The sequence below is a fragment of the Myxocyprinus asiaticus genome, chromosome 33 (genome assembly GCF_019703515.2).
Source record: "Myxocyprinus asiaticus isolate MX2 ecotype Aquarium Trade chromosome 33, UBuf_Myxa_2, whole genome shotgun sequence".
In the NCBI taxonomy this organism is placed as follows: domain Eukaryota; kingdom Metazoa; phylum Chordata; class Actinopteri; order Cypriniformes; family Catostomidae; genus Myxocyprinus; species Myxocyprinus asiaticus.
In genome coordinates, this window is record NC_059376.1 from 43,915,201 (window position 1) to 43,940,096 (window position 24,896).

The window sequence follows — 24,896 nt, forward strand, 5'->3', positions numbered from 1 at the left end:
AAAACCAGAATATGGTCACCCTATATTTCTGAAATAACATTTATTTGTATGTCGGTTCGTGTTTCTGTGACAGTTGAAGGGACGACGACAATGAACGAGGAAATACTGTCATTATTTTGAATTTGTTAAAAAGGGGAAAACAAAAATTAGTTTTTAGAAAGAAATTAAAAGTCGCATTAAAAGCCACTTTCAACTACATTCAAAAACTTGAAGTAAACTTCTCAGACACTTTGATTTATTCCTTTATTATCTTTCAGATATTGTTGAACAGGAATGTACAGTAGAGTAAAAATACTTGATTAAAAAATCTGAACAATGAATCAACTGAAATTTTCAAACTTCAAAAAAATATACATATGTACTGTATATGTCAATGCAAGTAGCAACACTGGGGTCAAAGCACCAGAGTCCAGAGCGCATGCTGAAAAGCTGATCGACTGATGATTAAAAATACTCTTAAATACTGATTCTGAGTACTAATGCGGTCCTTCTTTACATACAAGAAAAATCAAAACAGAAAACATTCTGCTTCAGAAGGCTTTCCCCTTTCAGATCATAGCCAACATTAAAACAGAGATTCATCTTTATTTTATTTTAAAGATATTTTCCTTCCATGGATAAAACATGTCAAATGAGCATTAAAACCCAAAAGAGAAGAAGTGCGTTATCTCAGAGCTGAATAAATCACATCGGTGATCTTTACACACCAAAAAGTTACAAAGTATGGAAAGATTCATTTTGTGTTTACTGTAGTGCAAATTAATGTAGAATAAAGAGAGATGCCGAGTCGAGGTGAGTTTGTATCTGATTATGCAATAGCTTTGGCTTCAGGTAAGAACGCCTCCCAATATTTTATTAGCTGAAACACAGAGACAAAAGAAACACTAATTGAATGTGACAACGTCTACATGACAAGAAACATCCAGAAAGTGTCTAGCACAGATGATTAGTCTTATTATAGTTACTGCAGGACTGTATATGCACTGATTGGATTAGAATACTAACTTACTATGGCGCAATCTACACTGTATACTGCATACTATTCTTTAAAAATAGCAAGTGACAGTGGGTATTATACGATGATCACTGCTTCAAAAATGCTACATTGTTGCATCTGACCTCGTTATGTTGCATGTGATTCAGTTCCTTCATCTTGGAAATTAACTTGATATTTAGTTTTTTTTAATTCAACTGTGACTTCCCTTACACAAATCGAGAGTTCATGGCAAACTTGCCACTGGTTATTTTCACATGCAGATGAGCTTTGTGGAAAACTGTCCATTGTTGCCAAAGGTTTGCTGCAGGTTCACCTCTACCAGTGGAGAGCTGCAAACATCTGGCCAATGTTTTTCATTTCGGTTCGTTCTGAGCAAAAACTGTACTTTTTCATTCCGGTGCAGAAGTTCTGCAGCCTCCTTTCCAAACGGTAACCGGTTAAAACTAAATAAAAGAACGGTTAATAGCGTTCTTTTTAAAGTGACAGGACTCGATGATAAGAGGTGTGTGAAAAACCAATTGCAGTGTTGCCAGATCTCACAAGAGAAACAAGCGACCTGGTCTGGAAAAACAAGCCCAAAATAAGCCACTTTTGCTTCACCAAAATAAGCAAAAAATAAGCAATTATTATTTTTCCCTGTGTGGTGGATTGATCAGCACAGAAATCAGAACAATCATACAGTTAATTAACAGTTTAGTATAATAACAGATCTGCTTCTGAGTCAAAACCCGACATCATCAAATCTGTATTAATGCATCATATGTAACAATAATTCAGTGAAGAAACAACTGAGAAATGTTCTTTTGACCTGTAATAATGTTTTCCTTGTATCTGGATTAGTCGTGCATGTACAGTAAATGTAGTAATTATACATAGTTATTAAAAAGATCTTCATCCACAACGGGCGATTAGGCAAAGAAATGTGTGATGCAGCAGTTTCCTTCAGGATTAAAGCACATGTTTCATTATTTTGGGTGTAGTTCTAAACATTCACTGTGATAAACCCTTTGAACTTTAGTTTCATTAAAAAACTATCAGAACAATATGAACCAGTTATAACCGGTTACCAGCATTTAAAGAGCACCTATTATGGTTTTCCAAATATCACCTTTCATGTAGTGTGTTATATAGCTGTTTGTCAATGTAAAAAAGTCTGCAAAGTTTCAAAAATCAAAGTGCACGACAAATGGAGTTATTGACTCCCAAAAGAAAGAATCGATTCTGAACACCTGAAATGAGTCGTTAGTAATTCCAGACTTACATCCTGTCCTAACCTATGTAATTTGGTAACAAAAAACCCGCCTCTGGTCTTCATTGGCTGCTCGCGAACAGCTTTGACCCGCCCTCAAACACTACACTAAGCGGTAGACCAATCACAACAGACTGGGACATCTGACCAATCAGAGCAGAGTATGCTCTCTGAAAGGAGGAGTTTAGAACGGATCATTGAACGAGTCGTTTTTGACACTGGGAAATAAAGGTAATGCTGCAATTTAAATTATGAGCAAATTAAAGTGTTTTTTGACCTTGGATGCATGTAAATCTATTGTATGAGACCTTTAAAACTAAATTAGGCACATTTAAAAACCATAATAGGTGCTCTTTAATAAATAACATTTTCACTCTGGAACAACTGAAAATCACTTTGTTCCCATTTTCAGTTACGTTCTGCTAAAAATGTGTTCGTTTTCAATCCTTGAACCGTTTTTAGTCCCTGCTTCTGGCAAACATTTGCGGCGAATCACAAGCTCATTTGCATGTGAAAATAATGAGTGGCAAGTTTGCCAGAACTCTAGAGTACCGTAAGGGTTTTAGCAGCCTGAACAAAGTAAAAAAAAAAAGAGATGTTAAAAACAGTTCATTTGTAGTGTTCTGTCGTATACTGAATATTTAGGAAAATGTAGTCAGTCGTACAAGTATTCTATGCACACAGAAAATTCCCGTATTATTCCTGCAGTATACAGTGTGTTTAATATGCGCAGAATTAGTATGTTAGTGTGCTATCCCGCACATGCTGTATCCTCTTCACTCTTGATTAAAACAGATACCTGCTGTTGTCTATGAACTAGCGACTCCAGATATTTAACGATGACCACTTTGAAATCCTTCACTCGGTCTTTCTGTGAAGAGAAAAAGACAGTCGGGTCAGAGAAATGAGTTTCATTTCAACTGTGCTTTTAAAAACATCCTGACAGCAGAACTCACCTCAAACCTGCTCACCTCTCGACGGATGTTTTTTGAGATCTGCTCGAAATCTCTTTCACCCTGCTGTACTTTACCTTCCCACTGAACACACACACACACAAGACACAAGAAACAGACACATTTACAGCCTCCTGTGTGTGTGTCAAACACAACGAGCTGAAAAAAGTGAATGTTTCTGACAGCGTTTGTCTCCAGAAGAGTAAATAAAACACGGAACATGTACAGTATGACACCAGCGGGCGGTCTGATGAATTTAAACGTGATTCATGAAATGAGGGCTGTGAACTACAATGAATGCTGCATTAAAAACTACGAATAAAACATCAGCCAATGTACATTAAAATATAAAAAAGGTGTTTAAGTAACTAGCTGTTGAACAGTGAAATACTTCATTAATCACACTTACTGTAAGTGTTTTATAAGTATGAAAAAAAGAATGATCCATTATTAGGTTTGTTACCCTCATGGAATTAAAACATGGAACTGACAAATTAAACCATTAAGTGCCATATGAAGTTTGTAAAAGAGCAGACATGATGAAAACAGCAAATAAAATCAAAGTGCAGGTCCTACCTCCTCAATCTCCTGTGTGGGGGGCGTGACGGGGAAAATGCAGAAATTAAAGAGGCTGATAATGTTTGCGCTTAAAAGAATCAAGAACTATATTTGAATTCTTGCAGCTGATAATGGAAATATGAATGAAGGGATGGACAGGAAACCTGTTAACTAACTCCCATCAACCCCAGCGCTGTTCACTATGTACTGTAAACACACCTGAGATAGAAGATCAAACGTTTCAGAGAATTATCTCAAATTTACAAGAACTTTTTCCCCCAAAAGGTTTATTTCCCCACAACGGTTTTCCTGGGAATTCTGTCGCAAGTTGTTAATCTGTTACTGTATGTATTTATCTAAACACTCTGTGCATTTGAACGTGTTTCACCTCCTTGATTTCGTCTTTGGCCTGTTGGAGTTTGTCGGGTTTGTTGGCGTACTGTAGTTTGGCTTCAGCTTCTCTCTTGCGCTGCAGCATCACCTGAGCATCCTGCCATTTGGCCCATGTTTTCATCCGCTGGTCAAACACGCCCTGACAGAGACATGTGACGTGTGTGACAACATGATTAGCTTTATTTGAACTGCAAAAATAGAGCACAACTCAGTGGGAGAACACTTTTTCAGCATCTGTGGTGCAGAGGAAGTTTTTTCCTCTTATTTATTATCTGACATAATTGAACATGAACCATGTGATTGAATCAAAAACAAAAACAACAAATGCAAACTATTCCGATATACACTATATTGCCAAAAGTATTCGCTCACCCATCCAAATAATTGAATTCAGGTGTTCCAATCACTTCCATGGCCACAGGTGTATAAAATGAAGCACCTAGGCATGCAGACTGCTTCTACAAACATTTGTGAAAGAATGGGCCGCTCTCAGGAGCTCAGTGAATTCCAGCATGGTACTGTGATAGGATGCCACCTGTGCAACAAGTCCAGTCGTGAAATTTCCTCGCTACTAAATATTCCACAGTCAACTGTCAGTGGTATTATAACAAAGTGGAAGCGATTGGGAATGACAGCAACTCAGCCACGAAGTGGTAGACCATGTAAAATGACAGAGCGGGGTCAGCGGATGCTGAGGCGCATAGTGCGCAGAGGTCGCCAACTTTCTGCAGAGTCAATCGCTACAGACCTCCAAAGTTCATGTGGCCTTCAGATTAGCTCAAGAACAGTGCGTAGAGAGCTTCATGGAATGGGTTTCCATGGCCGAGCAGCTGCATCCAAGCCATACATCACCAAGTGCAATGCAAAGCGTCGGATGCAGTGGTGTAAAGCACGCCGCCACTGGACTCTAGAGCAGTGGAGACGCGTTCTCTGGAGTGACGAATCACGCTTCTCCATCTGGCAATCTGATGGACGAGTCTGGGTTTGGCGGTTGCCAGGAGAACAGTACTTGTCTGACTGCATTGTGCCAACTGTGAAGTTTGGTGGAGGAGGGATTATGGTGTTGGGTTGTTTTTCAGGAGCTGGGCTTGGCCCCTTAGTTCCAGTGAAAGGAACTCTGAATGCTTCAGCACACCAAGAGATTTTGGACAATTCCATGCTCCCAACTTTGTGGGAACAGTTTGGGGATGGCCCCCTCCTGTTCCAACATGACTGCGCACCAGTGCACAAAGCAAGGTCCATAAAGACATGGATGAGCGAGTTTGGTGTGGAAGAACGTGACTGGCCTGCACAGAGTCCTGACCTCAACCCGATAGAGTACCTTTGGGATGAATTTGAGCGAAGACTGTGAGCCAGGCCTTCTCGTCCAACATCAGTGTCTGACCTCACAAATGCGCTTCTGGAAGAATGGTCAAAAATTCCCATAAACACACTCCTAAACCTTGTGGAAAGCCTTCCAAGAATAGTTGAAGCTGTTATAGCTGCAAAGGGTGGGCCGACGTCATATTAAACCCTATGGATTAAGAATGGGATGTCACTTAAGTTCATATGCGTCTAAAGGCAGGTGAGCGAATACTTTTGGCAATATAGTGTATAAGTAGTTTGACAGTGTAGGGAGAGCGAATCGATAACATCATTCGCAATGGGAGTGTGCGGTCCATGCAGAGCTCTTTTTCTTCATTATTTATGTTTCCATTGTACCAGTGACATCTTTGATAAAGAAGTTGAAATCACAGTGACTTGTGTCTTCTGTTGGAGCTGGGTATTCATACAGATTTCCCGATTTGATTCGTTTCCAGTTCTGATTCAATTAGATTCTGGTTCATTTTGGTATATTTCAGTTAATGTATAATGTCCATTTTGCTTACAGTTACATATAAAAGAAATTCTCTCTTAACTAATGTGGTTAATTATACAGGGGACTGTGACGAGGAGGCGGCCGTGGCCGGGCCGTGAGGGTGCACGGCCGGTGCTGAGTCAACTAATCAGCGAGAGAGAGAGATAAAGGGGAGCCGGAGACACCAGTACAAGAGAGAGAGAGAGAGAGAGACACACGCGGCTGCTGTGTGTGTGTGTGTGTGCATCTATGTGTTTTATGTTGTTTAAAGTTGAGTTTATGTCATTAAAGTTTACGTTGACTGTTCTGCCAGTTCCCACCTCCTCCATGCCCATCTCTTACCCGTTACATTGGTGCCATAACCCGGGAGGGAGGAGGGATGCGCTGTCATGGAGACCTCGCCATTGCCGCCCGCCAGGGGAGGAGCCGCAGCCATCCGCCGGGGGAGAGAGGAGTCGCTGCCGGCCGCCGGGAGTCAAAGGAACCACTGCCATCCACCAGGAAGTGGAGGAGACATTCCGTCCGCCAGGGGTCGGAGGACTCGCTGCCACCCACCAGAGGGCAGAGGAGTGGCTGAGGACCAGGCGATGGCGTGTCCAGGGACCGGCAAGCAAGTTTTTCTGTCTCCTCTCTCTCTCTCTCTCTCTCTGTGTGTGTCCCTCCCGCTCGCCCTTTCCCTCTCCCCTCGTCTCTCCCCAGGTTCCCAGGAGGCGGGGTGGACCATCGGCTGGCGGAGCAGCCGGAAGTCATTACTCAATGAGAGACGGATTGTGTGGATCTCGTCTTTGGACACACATTACACAGAACTTTTCCTCTCAACACACTGTGAAAGGATCTCACTGCTGAACTTCTTCACCGCTATACTACTCAATCACTGCTGAGTGATCTAATCAACATTTACCAGCCAGTGGAGAATCACACACATTTTTAGTCACATAAAGCTAAATGTGTTCTTTACTTGCATTGTAGAGAAATGTGCATAGAGCAAAACAGCAATCTTGTATTTTTCGCCAGCCCTATCTCCTACTGAAGCATCATCACTTTACAATTTCAAAGCTCATGGTAGATGTGTCTTCAAAGGTTTATATGTTACCGAGGGTTAAATGAATGGGGCTTTACTTGCAAATCCTGACTGTTGTGCTCTAATATGATGGACCAAAGAAACACAAAACACAGTAAACTCAAGTAAAACACAGCTGTGGATCATGGGAGTTTTAGGAAGGGTTAGAATTGATTCAAGCACACGTCCACTCACTTTGACTGCAGTGATAAGTCTGACGTAATCTCCCAGCAGCTCAGTAAACAGGTAGAAATCAGCGTACGCTTGTTCTTGATGGAGTTGATCGATCTTCTCCTCCACCTCGGCGAGCTGAGACAGCGCCCGCGACAGCGCCGTGTGATCCTCCGAGTTTCCCAACATCGCGGTGCTCTTCGCAAATGATGCCGTGTTCACAGACAGCTCTGCCATTTAGAGTGTGAAGCATCAGGACACAGTGTTTGCAGAACTTTTCATGACCTCAGATGTTCATTATTAGTAATTACAGATTAGTAATTCATTATAAAACAGATGCTGATTGGTCAGTTGTATTATGTGTGTGTGTATCATCGCACAGCACACATAGAGGACAACTATTCACTGCAGTTTAAACGTTAAAGACTACTTCATGAATTTGATTAATAAAATAATTAGGGGGCCAAGCAGCGAAGCTGCTGGAACCCTCTTGTAATTGTACTGATTTTCTTCTTTTTCTTCTTCTTTTTATATCTGCCCTACAACTGTCCGGGCGTCAGAGACCTTAAGTTGTGGAGACACCAAACTTGGCAGGATGATCCCAAATCCCCCACTGATGATCCCCCCCAAACGCACACCCATCTGACCCTAGGTGGCGCTATAATAAAACTTTTTACGGCTCTGATCTCTGCAACCGTAAGGGTTAGAATCAAAATTGTTTTTTCCTCTGATTCCTTGAGTCAATCTCCGATTTAATTTCCATCTATAATTTTTTTTCTGCCATTTAGAATTTTTTGAAAAACCTACTTTTTCTAACTCCTCCTAGACCGTTAGTCCGATCGGCATGCAGTTTGGTATTCATCATCTACAGACACTCCTGACAAAAATTGATCAAAAGAATTCCTATACGTCAAATCGTTCTGAAGATATTAACAATACAATTCCTTCGGTTTAACGCGATTTGAGTAATTGATCAATATCTACTCATCGCAAACTCCAAATGTAACCAAACTCGGTGCACAGTCAACAGGACATTTAGAAGACGTCAGCAAAGTTTCGTCCAGTTCTGCCACTAGGGGGCGCTACAACTAAAATACTGTCATAACTTTGCAGCCGTTTGAGCAACAAAGTTCAAATTAAATAGGCATCTTCTTTGGTTCAAATGCTAACATATTCAAAATCGAATCGACAAATTAACAAAAATGGCCGCCGCCGGCCAATCAAATTTCAGCACCTTATAACTCGTATTGGGAATGGCCGAGGGTTATGGAAATTACTATACACAAGCAGGGTGTCAACTCGAAGCTGCATATCAAATTTTGTGACATTCGGCCACACGGTGGCAGTATAATTAGCTAATTCGCATTTTTGCTCTAACTCCAGAACCGTATAGACTACAATACAAATTTGTAGCTTCTCTGAATCCACCATTGCCCCACAATGATATAGTCACTTGAATTTCCATTTCCACATTAAACTTTTTTTACAATTTCGATTTGTTCGAAAAACCTACTTTTTCGAACTCGTCCTAGGCCGTTTGCTCAATTATCACGAAACTTGGTATACATCATCTACAGACCCTCCTGACAAAATGGTATCAAAAGAATTATGATGCGTCAAATCATTCCAAAGATATAAGCAAATATGTTTTGGCTGTGGCCTATATTGATTAATTAACCTGTATCTTGTGAGCGCAATTTTCAAACTTAATATTTGTACACATGGACAAGAAAACACTCTGAGGTAACATAATGAGTTTCATTCATTTTTGATGCTAGGGGGGCGCTATAACTTAAGAAAATCCTATTTTTGCAACTGTGCTCAAAGCAGATGAAATGTCACACCAAAATAGCTGTCCACAGCATCTACAGGATCTTTTCTGTCAAATTTGATTATTTTGGTCATCTCGCTATATGTTCTTGGCCCCCAACAATAGTCACTTGTGGCTATATTGTTTTAATTATTACTGTGTTCTTCATAGTTTCTGTAATTCCTTTCAACTGTGTTTCTCATTCACAATAAATGTTAAAAAGCAAGTCTCCAGTGTGTGTGTTAACAGGTTCACCGTGACTATATTCGTAATAAAGCACAACCCTTCGTATGTTATGTCTGTGTTAAATGTATCTCACCCTTCCTGTGGCACACCAGTGACTCCACACTGGCATGAAGTTTCCTCAGCTGAACGTCCAGATTCTCAAACTGCTGCTGTTTGTCCTCAAACCACTTTATAAACCAACACATGAATATAGAAAAGCAAACAATGAGTAGATCATCATAATCAAAGCTAAAATACTATGCTCACTACACAAACTGTAATGCTAATCTTTCTCAAAATGTCTCAAATACTCGTCATTATTTTTAAGCATATATAGGGGAGACCGGGGCAAGTTGTAACACTGGGAATTTGTCACAAGGGCTTTATCTCAGTAACAATGAGATTTGGGGCTCTATTTTCGTGAGCGCGCAAAGAACAGCGCTACGTGCAACGACTGTGCGTAACATCTTACCCAATTTTCGTGAGAGCGCTAATTCTAAGTGCAATTTTCGTGCCAGTACAAAGCGCAAGTGGGTGTGGGTGGGAGTGTTTGTGCTACTGTGGGCGTAGGCGTGCAAACTGTGTGTGTATTGTATGTTAATGAAGTGGCGCAAAGCGCAATTTGCTATTTTCCTGAGAAATAGGCCGTTGCGCTAAGACGTTTGAAAACCACGTCTTAACTCAACGCAAAGTTTAAACTCAGTTCCTGCATTTGCAGTTTGGAGATTCCAGCAGCAGGTGGTAATAAAGTTCATGTCCAAACTCTGAAATATAGCAGAACATCAAATAATGTCCCTGTCAATCACTGTTTATAGTAGCCATGATTTGTGATGAAAATGATTAATAAAACTTACATTCTCTATAATTTAACTGATCCAAATTCAGAAGAGAATCACGTTTTCTATGCGTATTAAAGGAGCGTGTCACTGTCATAGAAATATACTGACATTCATCAAGGATGCAGTTAATGTACATTTTCTATTCTTCCAATTCACTGCATACAGTTCATTCACTATACCAACTTCTTATGAATGTGTTGTGTTTGTTTATATCGCTGGTGTTTGAGAGAATGGACTATATAATAGGACGCAGACGGTGGAATAACCAGAGAAAAACTCAACTCCTTAGCCCACTTGTGCCTAGACTTAACGCATGCTTGCAGGAAAATACCAACAAATAACTTCATGGCCATGCCCACTGACTTTACACTTATGACTTATGGCATAGCGCTGCGCTTAACGCTCTTAAAATAGGGCCCTTGGAGTCAAAAATGTGTGTTTTCTCTAGCAGAGGTTTTGTATGTTGGTTTCAAACACCTTCAAAACCCTCTTAAATTACAATCGTTTTTGATCATATTTTTGGTTCTAGCTCTTGGGTAAACAATTCAACATAATCAAACCACACTGGCATATAGTTGTGTGGGCCTTTGCAACAATTTTATTCCCTCATAACAGTTTGTTAGTTTCCTCAAAATATTTTTTTGAAATAGAAATAGCATGGTTTTACTATACTAACCATATTTTAACCATAATATTCATATAGTGATTGATTATTGATTATACTTTATTTGTCCCATCGCTGGGAAATTCTTCTTAGACCCTCGTGTTACAAAAAACACATCTATGATACAATTTATATCCCCACTGTGTACAATTCATTCTCTCTCACCCACATATAACACAACATATAGTGAGTATTCCTATTATTTGTTCAAGATGTTAATAGCCATAGGCAGAAACCAGTGCTTATTCTTGTTTAGTCTGCACTAAACATCTATTAACATCTGCTATTAACATCTGATAATACAGGAAAACGAAACTATAGTAATAAAAATAATAATTTTGTGGTTATTATGGTTTTACTATAATACTATAATACTATTGTAGACTGTAGTTACCATAGTTTTTGTCGGAAATCATATATCATCATACTCTAGTAATATTGTAGTAACTATGAGAATCAGAATGAGCTTTATTGCCAAGTACGCTTACACATGAGCGTGCAGCTTCCAGTGCACAAACAATACAACAAGACAGAGATAATAATAAAAAAATAGAATAAAAATAAAAAGTGAATAGAGAATATAAGTATACAATAAGACTATATATATATAATTTTTAATTATTATAATTGTATTTATTTATCACACATTATACGTTTTGCACAATTCTTTTTTTTTTTTTCACATATCCCAGCTAAGCTGGGGTCAGAGTGCAGGGTCAGCCATGATACAGCACCCCTGGAGCAGATAGGGTCAAGGGCCTTGCTCAAGGGCCCAACAGTGGCATGTTGGCAGTGCTGGGGCTTGAACCCCCAACCTTCTGATCAGTAACCCAGAGCCTTAACCACTGAGCCACCACTGCCCCTTTATATATATATATATAAAAATCTGTTATATACAGTGCAAGGGAATGTATGGCAGAAGTGGTTGGATATGTTGGATAAATATAAATAGACTAAACTGTGTATTACACATAATTATTGCTCAATGGGGCAGTTTTAACTGTTCATGAGATGGATAGTCTGAAGGGGGAAAAAACTGTTCCTGTGCCTGACGGTTCTGGTGCTCAGAGCTCTGAAGTGTCGTCCAGAAGGCAAGGTTAGTTAAGTAACCATGGTTTTACTATAGATTAATCATGGTAATTCTTGTAGTTACTTTGGTTTTACTACAAATACAAATACTGCAATATAGAATACCATAGTATTTGTAGTAAAACCATAGTAACCACAAAACTATGATTTTTATTACCATAGTTTCGTTTTCCTGTATCGTTACTATGGTTTTACTACAAGTATTAAGGTTAAATTATGGTAACTGTAGTAAAACCATGGCCAATTTTTGGCGAGGGAACACAAAATTATTTCAGAAAAAATTAAAATCCTGCCCTGTCCCCTTAGGGGCTCCGTAAAAGTCAGCTCAGGGCATGTTGTCACAGGGCTGTGTTTTAAATTTTATAAATGATGTTTTGATATTTTTAGTAATTTTTACATTTTGCTAAAAAGCCTATAATAGGCTGTTTAATGCAGGTGCAGATTTAAAGAGATGAGCACAATTAATTTTGGTGGTTGTGATGGTGGGGACACGTTCCCCTGTCACCCCCTCAATATTCACATACTGGTTTAGTAGGAAGTTCCAGATTGTGACAACATGCCCCAAACTGTCAATGTGTGTTAACTGAATTGTATCTTTTTTTTTTCCTGGGCAATAAGGTATGTCTATACAGAAACTGACTTGAAAAAACTAGACCCGCTGTCCCCTACATGAATGACTGATAAGTGTGGAATATTGTGATGGACAGCATGAACTATAAACGCTTTGTGCACAAACTGCAATCTGTCCTGTAGGAACACTACAGGAGTCCAAACCACAGCCGTGTCACGTGTCTTGACCCCTGCACTCTCTCTCTCTCTCTCTCTCTCAGGATTGGAGGCAGCGAACAGCTCATTAATTCATCTCATTATTCAAGTGTAAAAATCACACCCTTACCGCATCCGATTCATTCATCTTGATTGTCATTTTGTTGACAGCATCGGCCGCTTTGTTTACCATCCTCAATATGCCGGCTCCGCTCAGCGCCTGTGTGCTAACCGCTCGCGGCAGCTGAGATAAAATGACAAATAAGGGCAAACAAACTGGTTAACAGGCCGCGGCTCGGATCCCATCCCACAGGGAGCGTTTCTCCTCCCCGCAGCCCCGCCCCTCCACCCCGAGCACACGGGATTTTCTCCAGTCCTATACATTTCAATGCAGGCTCTAATTTAATACATCTCACACAGGGAAACTCTCAGAGGGCCATAGGCAAAAATAGCTTTCAATTGCCCCCGGACCATTTAGCCTGTTTCAATTGCTCAAGTCTTCAATAATACATAGTTAACACTGACGCTGTGAGCTTTCAGGGGCTTTCACAGGCGTGACTTGAGCCAAAGCAATTTTGGGGGTCACCATTTATTTCATTTAAAAAGGAAATGAATGAGCACAGAATCAGAAATTCATTGGAACTTTGATATTTGTTATTGTACCAAAATCAAATAAGAGGAAACCACAGAGGCAGGGTAATATTATGTCTTAAAGATCAGCTTGCAGACAGCAGAGAAAAACTATTCTAAATCCAAATAATGCAATGCACCTCACTGAATAATAGTGTTTGTTTAGGGATGCACGATATGACCATTTTTGGCCAACTGATACAGATTTTAAAGGAATATTCCGAGGTCAATATAAGTTAAGCTCAATCGACAGCATTAGTGGCATAATATTGATTACCACAAGACATAAACAATATGTGTGTTAACATGATTTTACTGTGATAAAATCACTTACTAACCACATCTGTGGAAAGTTATAGACAATCTTACATCTTTGTTGCCATGACGACCTTACACGGAAAAGTAGCCCATCTTAAAAACATTGATTTAAACATCTTTACAGCTCAAGTATTAACAGAAGAATTAATGTAAGTGCTTTTATCAAATTCACTGATTCTTGAGATAAGGGACAAAACACACAGTTTTTATTTTTTAATACTAAATTAATTTGAATGGATATATTTGTAAATAAAGGTCTCAGCTAATGAACGATGTAAGGGAACAGGTTTTTATAAAAAAAAATTTATTCTACATAACTTGCATCTTACTGTCATTTGTGTCAACTCCGTCAGACACACTAAAAAGCATGCTATTTTAATTTGATTCATCCAACAAGTGTGAAGTCTTTAGTTATATTGTTTAGTAATTAAATTCTATATTTTTCCATCTTAACCGTGTGTTGTACACTGGAGCCATTTTTTCCCCCCTCAGTTGAAGATGCCTCTATAAACTAAACTATAATGCCAAAATTGATCCCACAATTTTAACAGAAATTATAATAATGGGAATGACGGAGTTGACAAGTTGAAGCTGTGAACGCAGAGACTTATACATTGTTTGTTTAAAATATGAAAAATATCAAACGTACCAGCCCACGTGTCCTACTGTTGCATCCACCATGAGCAGGAAGTGTGAAAGGGGTACTCGGAGTTCAAGCTGATCAGGACATTTTCTGATTTATTCAGGATAACACAAAAATCTGACGGAGTTGATGCAAAGTGAGGACACAACTTTGATAGGCAGTTTTTTATGGAAAATATCATTTAAAGTTTTCTTAATGTATTGTTTGATAGCTTACAGATCCCTACCTTTCATTTAATATTTATATTTATGAATTTGTTGCATTTTTAAACACTTTGTTTGGCAGTTTAACATTGTGACCTCTTGCTGAGGACAGGTTAACTTACATGTGCTTCCAATACTGAGCATGCATTTAAAAATATTATAATGAAATTATTTTAAAATATAAGTAAAAAATGCCCTGCGTATACACATTTCCTTTAGATTGAACTTATCTCAAGAATCAGTGAATTATAAACTTCACATTTCTGCCTTTAAACCCTCCAAAAATTGACCCCATTGACTTCCATTGTAAGTGTCTCACTGGAACACACATTTGTGTAGTCGAAATTAATTTTGTGGTAATCAACATTATGATACAAATGCTGTTGATTGATCTTAACTTGTACTGAACCCGGAATATTCCTTTAACACAAATAAAACAATAGGCCAATACTAATACTGATACTTTGCCACTAATTCACCTCATGTGTGCCATCAGATCACAGTTTTACTCAGGAATTATGTTTTATTATGTACAAAGAGGTAAAAAATGCTACTTTATTGTTCTAACTACAAAAAATGTCAACAAACAACAAATAACTTGTTAAAAACAAGTTAAATTGACAGGCAAAACCAGTTGAAAAGCACAACTTTAAAGTGTTTTACAGTAACTCATTTCACTGTAAATCACTGTGATTTTACCTCTGAACTCTCCAGAAACTGTAAAACATCCGGGTCTTTGAGCAGCGCAGGATGTTTGACCGTCCGCATCAGATACCTGTGACACACAAACACGAGTCATTAAACAGATGAATCTAAAGTGTTTTCAGCGTGCATTAATGATCTCTGCGTGTCTGTTAAGAGCCACAGTCTTCAGGATTCAGTTCTTTAACAGATGAAGTCTGAACGCTGATGGCAGGAAACACGTCCAAACCGTTGACCTTCACGTCAGTCAATGTGCTGATAAAAAGGGCACAGAAATGCCAGGGCCTCACTTAACTTTAATTTTTATTCGATTCATCAGTTTGTGCAAAACCAGCAGTACAGCGGCGTACAGAACGGCAGACGTGTCAAACCAGAGATCGGCGCTAACGCTGTGGAGAAAACCAGCGGCGCTGACAGCAGCTCTCTCTCCTGAGCTCAACCATCATCATTTATTTAATATTTGTTGTTTAACCTTTTAACCACAAAAGACCAGAACACGAGTGATCTTTACACACCAGCTCATTTCATGTTTAATAAATAAAAACAACATTCAGCCCAACAGAGAGGAGAGACAGAACAGAACGCTGTTCTTTCTATGAAAATGTCCTTTAAAGAACGACAGATATTCACACAGTGTTACATTAAGACTAAACTGAAATAACACAGAGGTGAGCAATGCCATTTAAAGGAATATCTGAGGTTAAATCCAAGTCAAGCTCTATGAATCTTAGTCAGGGTAGATACTGTTTTTAAAGTTGACATGGAATCAAAAATGGACCCTATTTATTTTATTAATGCATGTACTGGTCTTATTGTGAACGATTCATCCATGCAGTTTTGATTATTTTATCATTTTTTTCCCTTTTCTCCCAATTTGGAATGCACAATTCCCACTACTTAGTTGGTCCTCATGGTGGCGCAGTTACTCACCTCAATCCGGGTGGCGGAGGACAAGTCTCAGTTGCCTCCGCTTCTGAGACGGTCAATCCGCGCATCTTATCACGTGACTCATTGTGCATGACATCGCGGAGACTCACAGCATGTGGAGGCTCATGCTACTCTCCGCAATCCACACACAATTTACCACACGCCCCATTGAGAGCGAGAACCACTAATCGTGACCACGAGGAGGTTACCCCATGTGACTCTACCCTCCCTAGCAACCGGGCCAATTTGGTTGCTTAGGAGACCTGGCTGGAGTCACTCAGCACACCCTGGATTCAAACTCATGACTCCAGGTGTGATAATCAGCGTCAATACTCGCTGAGATACCCAGGCCCCGGCCTTGTAATCTTTAATCAAAATGTCATAACTTGTTCTTCCGGTGATATGACTGACTCTGATGATGTATGTAAGTGCTCATCAGTTTTAACTCCGCCCCATCAAGAGTCCTTCATGTAAGTACTGCATTAGCTGCTCTGAAGCCAGGTTTAAAGAAGAGTTGTTTCCCTAACAAAACCCTGTTCCCTACCCCATACTACCTTGGTTACCGGCCCGCTGGCTTCAATTCACATTTTGAAGAAGGAGAAACTGCGAATTCACGGTAGTGTTCGAGGCATTTCATGCGTGAATGCTTCCAGAGGTGATCGCTTCAGAGTGGAGAAAGTGGCAGGAGTTTATTAATATTTTTAATGCATGCATCTTTTGGAGGTTTCTTGGCATGCACAGCATGATTAAGTGTTCTTTTTTCCCTTAAATTTAGTGTATTGTGATTTAAAGCGTTGTAATGTTTACTTATTTATTGGCATCTTAACAATAAAAAAACAAAGCAACAATACAAAAATAGAAAAGAGATATGCAGGAGAGGTTAGAAACCCTTATGGGCTGGGGCCTGGGTAGCTCAGTGGTAAAAAAAAAATACGCTGGCTACCACCCCTGGAGTTCGCTAGTTCGCTAGTTCGAATCCCAGGGTGTGCTGAGTGACGCCAGCCAGGTCTCCTAAGCAACCAAATTGGCCCAGAGTCACATGGGGTAACCTCCTCGTGGTTGCTATAATGTGGTTTGTTCTCGGTGGGGCGTGTGGTGAGTTGTGCGTAGAAAATGTTTCAGCTGTTTAAAACAGATTTTTTTGTTAACAGTCAACCCATCTTTTGGCACGAGTTGAAATTATATTCTATGGTAACTGACAGCACGTCACAAACGCAGAACATACAGCTGAACTTGTATTAAACCTGGTAATGTGCCAGGGTGGTCGACTAATGACTGACTAGTCGATTAGTGGGTCGACTACTAACATTCCTATTATTAGTGGTGATGGTTTTAATGGGAGACACATTTCTTTAAATTAATAGTATAATTAATAGTATATACCTGAACATAACGGAGCCTAATCATACATTTTTATCCTTAACACCAACAATTCGACAAGTCGTTTAAACAACCAACTGACTAGTCGATTATGAAAATGGTTAGATTTGCACAATCCAATTAAACCGGAAACATTCCTTTCACTTCAGGTGTAAACTCATTGGATTTGTTCTTTTGAATACCTTTCCAAAGCAGATCTTCTTTTCTCTACAAACTCTACAGATGACAAATCCTCTTTTCCAACTTTGACCTTCGTCATTCCTGAAAGAGACGAAACAGACATGAATATATACACACAAGAGTATAAACACAATACTCACACATGAGCCAAAACATGCTCACAGAGACAGCTATATCTGACACCGACACATCTGATTTCTGCAAAACATTTATTTCAGGACAGAACATTTTCATGCAAAAAATCTTACCCACAATGCTTTTCTCTGGCGCAGGGGGAACAATGTATCCGACGTGCATGTACTTTGAGGCTAATTTACTGTGTAAACCCAGAAAATCACTGAATCTCCTCTTGACTGAGAACTCATCTCTGCTGAAGATGGAGTGGCTGCTCTGTAGAGTCACACAATGAATATACCAGTGACACGTGCCCTAATGTGAACAGCTGTAAATTTAATGGCATTTATAAGCAATTTACAGAAGTTTTCTCACCTTGGTCGTCACTTTATAGACCATGTACGCATTCATGCCATCACCTAAACATAACAAACAAATAATAAATACACAGATGAGTTTGGAGTTGGACATTTTTTTTTATTTTCATGTATTAACCTCGTGTGAAACCGCGTCAACATGTGTGGATGTTGTATTTTGGCTTCGCTATATGCAATGCATAATTTAAATGAATTTAAACTGACTGAATATTGTTCACAAGACTCTACACTGTCATGTACGGGTTAAACTTCTGGCGTACTGAGTCATGTGACACAACAGCATGACGTGGATTTCCGTGAAGCACTCCTACGGGCGCAGCGCCAACAAAAGTGCCTCTGTTAAGAATCCTCGTTATGTTTTTTTATTGAAACCTGTTTGGTTGTAAAGAGTAGAGTCTCTAGTTTCGTTTGATATGCTACTTTAAATAATCCATTCATTTTTCACGCGTCAGCGCACTGTGATGTCCACATATGTGGAAAATGGGACTTTATTCCCTCAAAAGTTGAAAAAACGTGTTCAACATGAACACATCTGTGAGTCATTTCACTTCATTTTAATATAAATGTTGTTATATTTAATTTTTTTATCACTGTACAATACGGTTCTATTCATTAACATTAGTAAATGCATCCAGCCAGGTCTCCTAAGCAACCAAATTGGCCCGGTTGCTAGGGAGGGTAGAGTCACATGGGGTAACCTCCTCGTGGTCGTGATTAATGGTTCTCGCTCTCAATGGGGCGTGTGGTAAGTTGTGTGTGGATCGTGGAGAGTAGCATGAGCCTCCACATGCTGCGAGTCTCCGCGGTGTCATGCACAACGAGTCACGTGATAAGATGCGCGGATTGACGGTCTCAGACGCGGAGGCAACTGAGATTCGTCCTCCACCACCCGGATTGAGGTGAGTAACTGCACCACCACGATGACCTACTAAGTAGTGGGAATTGGGCATTCCAAATTGGGGAGAAAAGGGAATTAAAAAAAAAAAAACATTCGTAAATTCCTATATATTTACTGTGCATTATCACATTGAGAATAAATGTATTCATGCAAAGACCAGTGCAGACAGACAGCACACTGGAGGTTAAGTCATTCACTAAATAGGGAGCAAGGGAGCATCCTATAGCTCTGTATGCAGTTAAGTGCATTCACTCCTAAAATCTGATCAAAAGTTCAGTTTCAGGCTGCAGATGATGTTTGGATCACTCAACATGTTTGACAGACATGTGACAATGATAATCAGTACATAGATTCAGAATTTATAATGTATCATTTTATTTTAACATGATTGACAGTGATTGGATGATGCTGGACATTACTTTAAATCTGAATTAATTATTCAGCTTTATAGAAAATCAGCTGTAATGTCTGTAAAACATGAATAATCAACACTCCTGGACACATAATAAACTATTTGATGAAAACAAATCTGACTTTCTATAGCTTGGTTTTATTTAAAATTTAATAACTTAGTCCCGCTGTCCACATATGTGGACATACATTTTTAGGAAAACTATTTGCTCTAGAATTATTTTGGCAAGTTTATTAGGAGCTACTAGTTACAAATCAAAAATGGAAATGAAAAATGCACACAGCAGTCACGCTCGGGTCTCAGGAGGTTAAAGGTCAACAGGAGATGGACAGGAGCCTCAAAAATATAAAGAAAAACAAACACACACTGAATCTTAAATCACAACAAACCTGGAGTCAGAAATTAACAGGTGCTCCGGGGAAACAAATGCTTCCAAAAGTGACAAAAATGTCCCCAAAACTCAGAATGAAATCTGATAAATTTCTTCATATACTATTCTAGACCAAGATATACATATAATTGCATAAAACATAAGATATAATTACACAGATAAAGAATTTATGTAAATAGTGTAAACTGGTTAAATTGAAGCATTTGACATAATTTATTTATACAAATAGAAAACATACAGTATGCCCTCATAGAGGTAAACAAATGCCCCCAAAAATCAAATCCAGGGGGCAAATATTCCCCCTTAATGGAAAAGTTCATTTCTGACACTGCAACAAACACTCACTGAATCCTAAATCGGAGTTAAATTGTGAGTCGTGTTGAATGTGGTTGTGATTTCTGCAGTCGGACTAAACAAACAGCCACATGTGATGAAGATGAACACAGATCAAACAAAACTGAAGGAAAAAAACGGTTTAAAAACGTGCATCTTCCCCAACACTGTGAGTTAATATGAAATACAACTGATCATTTCTAATAGTGTTTAACTCATCTGCTGCTTTTCACAGTCACTGGAATGTTGATAATGTCAATATTTTGGGGCAAAACGATTCAAAATAAAACATTCCTACTAAACAGGAACGCTCCCTAAAAGCTTTCGGAAACTTTTCTGCAGTAAAAATGGATTTGCACAGAGTCAGACAAAGTGCTGCTGATATTGATTGTAAAACCGTTTAATGATTACTTTTTTCTAACAGTGATTATGAAGATGTTATGAATGTAAAACAACACTGTGTGCTCTTACAAAGCTCCTAAATGTATTTATTTCATAGTGTTGCAGTTAAAAATGAAACAAAACGTTCCTCATGGAAGCGCAAACCAAATCCTCCATCTGATAACATTTGAAAGGATCTATTGATTTTACGACCGACACCAAGAGAACCAACAAACACTCGTCTCATGACGTAGAGCAGCTTCGTTTACTACAGAAGTTCAGATGAAATATTCTGATTATTGACTGTAACAGCATCTGATTCTTACCAACTTTCTCAGGGTCAGACACTGATATCTGGATGTCAAATGTGTCCCTGTTTTCTTCATCATCTTCATCCTACAGAGTATAATTGTCAGCGAGTTATTGGAATTGCAGTAAATGATTCTAAACAAATCTGCTTCTGTGAGAAATCCAACAGCCATGTCCCAGATATATGGATAAAACACTATTGCGTATTAGTTACACTGTAATTACATTGTAACTGTAATGTAATAACAGTTTTTAAGCAACAATTACGTTTAAAAGGCTAGTTTGTCAGGGAACGCCCTTCACCTCATCCGGCAATCGATCGAATATGCCCGAGTCCACTCTCGGGTTGATCATGATGGTGGGTGTGACTGGAGTGATGGCAGGCGATGGGCCGTCTGACAGGATTGGCTGGTGCTCTGGACTGTCCAGTGACACTTCTTCTGTGGCTTCTGCACAAATGTAAGAAATAAAAACACTTTTAACTACACCAGAGTGTTTCAGATCAATACACTGACATGAACGTTCTTCTACAAAGGATCTGGTTGCTCAGTGGTTGCTACTCGTTATTAACCGTTTCTTTAAATGACACACCAGCAAACAGGTCGTCCTGATCGTCATCTAATAAGATCTCCTCGTGTTTGGGTCCATTAGAGCTGCTGCTGATGTCTTCTGCTGGCAGGTGAGCAGGTTCTGGAGATGTTGGACTGGCCTTTTCAGAGCAAAATAGAGAAAACAAACATTACTCTTTATTCTCTCAGTTTTAGGCATAAACTTAAATGTCAGTTTATTCTGTGCCAGCAAATAACCACTGTACAGGAGGCACATTCAAGGCAAACTAAACGAATAAACCTACAGTTTATAACACACTATCCTCTATTCACCACAAACAGATCACAGTAATTAATCGGACAGACAATAATTGGGTTTCTTTGTGCAGTTTAATTTAAAACTTTTCCACAACAACCTGAGAACATTTTATTCTGCACAGTTAATGAGGTCATTTTACTTAACAAATGTGATAAAACATCCCAGATAGGAAACATGAGTAAAGCTGTTTCCAGTTCTGCACCTTCGACATTCTAGCCCCGTTCACACCTGCAAACAGGTAAATGACAGGAAAAGCGTTGGGCGTCTACTGTTCAATACTCCACATGTGCTGTTCACACATACCATCAGTATGGAAATGTATAGGTAATGATACAACTTCTCGTTAGGGGAAATTGCCAGAGCAAAATTTACCAGTGTTTTCAAAAAGGTCGTGTTCACACACGACCTCTAACCTGAAATTTGCCGGTAATTTTCTGGAAACGGCTGTATGTGTGACAGATTCTGGAATAAACAGGTGAGTTTTAATAATGATATTTTGCTCTGAGGTCACATCCAACTTTTACCTTTCATTTACACTAGAAAAACGAATACACACAGATAGAAATAAATAAATAAAACTTTCTGGAATATAATATTTTCTTCAGTGAATGATATTGGTCTTTCACAATGAAATCTCTCAAGAGACTTGTATTATATTTAATATGCAGCCAACAGAGAAGTTGAAGGAATATTACAAGTTAATCTCAATCATCAGTATTTGTGGCATAATGTTGATTACCACATCATTTCGACTCATCCCTCCTTTTCTTTAAAAAAAGCACAAATGTGTGTTCCAGTGAGACACTTACAATGGAAGTCAATGGGGTCAATCTGTAAACATTAAAATACTCACTGTTTCAAAAGTATAGACACAAGACATAAACAATATGTGTGTTAACATGATTTTACTGTGATTAAATCACTTACTAACCACATCTGTGGAAAGATATAGACAATTTTACTACTTGGTTGCGATGACGACGTAACACACCAGTAAAAACAATGATTTAAACAACTTTACAGCTCAAATAACACACAAGTTTTAACAGGAGAATTAATGTAAGTGCTTTTATAAAATTATAATCTTCACATTTCTGTCTTTAAACCCTCCAAAAATTGACCCCATTGACTTCCATTGTAAGTGTCTCACTGGAACACACATTTGTGCTTTTTTTTTAAAGAAAAGGAGGGACGAGTCAAAAATAATTTTTGTGGAAATCAACATTATGACACAAATGCTGTCGATTGAGCTGAACTTGTATTGACCCCTGGATATTCCTATAATTGCCCGTTGTGGATGAAGATCTTTTTAACAACTATGTATAATTACTACATATACTGTACATGCACGACTAATCCAGATACAGTGAAAAAATAAAATTTCTCAGTTGTTTCTTCACTGAATTATTGTTAGATATGATGCATTAATATAGATTTGATGCTGTGGGGTTTTGACTCAGAAGCAGATCTGTAAATAAAATTATACTTAACTGTTAATTAACTGTATGCTTGTTATGATTTCTATGCTGATCAATCCACCACACAGGAAACACTTCTGACCCGGAACGAAAAAATACAGCTTTTGCTCAGAACAAACCCGAAATGAAAAACATTTCATTTTTAGTCCCTGGTTTAAAGACAGAAATGTGAAGCTTATAATTTTATAAAAGCACTTTCATTCATTCTTCTGTTAAAACTAGTGTATTATTTCAGCTGTAAAGTTGTTTAAATCATCGTTTACCAGATTTACAATGTTACGTTGTCATGGCAACTAAGTTGTAAAATTTTCTATAACGTTACACAGATGCATTTAGTTAGTGATTTAATCACAGTAAAATCATGTTAATACACATATTGTTTATGTCTTGTGTCTATACTTTTGAAACAGTGAGTATTTTAATGTTTACAGATTGACCCCATTGACTTTCATTGTAAGTGTCTCACTGAAACACACATTTGTGCTTTTTTTATTTATTAATTTTTGTGGTAGTCAACATTATGCCCCGAATGCTGTCGACTGAGCTTAACTTGTCCTTCCATGACAAACTTCAGCAGATAATGAAGTCATTTAAGTTAAAGTTTTACACACATACACACAGAGGCAGCAGGTGAACAGACAACTGATTCTTCTGTCATAAACGTGTTTCACTCACAAGAGAAGCTCATGACCAGAAACACAGGAAGAGTGAACAGGACAGTTAAAGGTCTTCCTGTTGTCCGTCTCTGTTTAAAATCTGCTGATCAGGTTTAAATTAACTAAAGATCACATGACCACATCTGTCAATGCATTACTGTGAGCTTCAGCCAGATGTACAACAAAAGTCATATTTTCACATTAATTTCTACTCTAGTGAATCTTAATAAAAAATAATATTCATGTGATCGCTGTCAGCAAAGTATTTTTGCATTAAAACAGGCTGCTAAAACATGACTTTAAATACATGCTGTTTTTAAATTTGCACATGATAAAGATCTGTCGACGTGACAGCGTGAACATTGAGTGTCTGCGCTCTTGTGACGCAGTGTTGATGTTCAGCGGGGCGCCCGAGCTGCGCATGCGCGTTCAGCCCTCTACTCGCTCATGGAATTCAATGAAATATGTCAGAAAAAGATAAACAGGCATAGATGATGTTTCACTAAACATGAACATGAAAATATAAAGAAACCTTATGAGCAGAAGTTCATGTAAATCACCACATCACGTTTGAGTCATTCTATGCACTTGAAAACGAATTATCTCACCTGCATCTCGCTCACGGTGCTGATGAATAGATCCTCATCATCCTCCAGCTCTGTGAAGCCCGTCTGAGCAGCATCTTGCAGCGGTGGAGATTCTCTGTCCTCCTCCATCTTCAACAATAACAGACCAAAAAACTCACAGACTGACAATCAGCGTGTGATCGAGTGAGTCATGTGACTGATCTCATGACAGAAGTGCTTCATGCGGCTCATTCTCCGCCGTCACTGCGCAGGACGCGCATAAAAACGCTGCAGAAACGGGCTGCGGCTCAAAACCTAGTGAGCTGCCTAGGTAGACAGCATTTTGGGCATCACATTTGAGTGCACCATTTTTAGCCATCATAGGCGAGTGCAGCTGAGCACCTTGGACACAACAAAAGTCTTTTATTTGTCAGAAATTATGAGTTCATATCATGTCAGAATTACTGTGATTACAAGATGTCAACTCAGATTCTACTCCAAGTTGTTCCGATGATAGTCTT

General features: G+C 38.9%; 1 protein-coding gene across 1 annotated transcript; it reads right to left on the reverse strand.

The window, feature by feature from the left end:
* Nucleotides 1-224: 224 nt before the first annotated feature.
* LOC127423861 (sorting nexin-2-like) lies at nt 225-24,593 on the reverse strand. The gene is made up of 15 exons (XM_051668521.1): nt 24,418-24,593; nt 21,400-21,517; nt 21,112-21,257; nt 20,826-20,895; nt 18,083-18,126; nt 17,842-17,983; nt 17,596-17,674; nt 15,104-15,179; nt 12,741-12,854; nt 9,348-9,441; nt 7,243-7,448; nt 4,146-4,289; nt 3,203-3,283; nt 3,046-3,117; nt 225-859 (listed from the first exon to the last, which is right to left on the reverse strand). Exons 1-15 carry the CDS (start codon nt 24,523-24,525, stop codon nt 809-811), a joined length of 1,545 nt encoding a protein of 514 aa, XP_051524481.1. The 5' UTR covers nt 24,526-24,593; the 3' UTR covers nt 225-808.
* Nucleotides 24,594-24,896: the final 303 nt, after the last annotated feature.

Excerpts from the sequence above, each read along its gene's own strand:
- LOC127423861 (XM_051668521.1), bottom strand. The coding sequence starts at position 24,525 with ATGGAGGAGGACAGAGAATCTCCACCGCTGCAAGATGCTGCTCAGACG. Across the intron at positions 12,855-15,103 it reads AGTTTCTGGAGAGTTCAGAG|CTGCCGCGAGCGGTTAGCAC; the intron begins GTAAAATCACAG and ends ATTTTATCTCAG. Across the intron at positions 7,449-9,347 it reads ACTGGTGTGCCACAGGAAGG|AGCTGTCTGTGAACACGGCA; the intron begins GTGAGATACATT and ends TCTAAATGGCAG.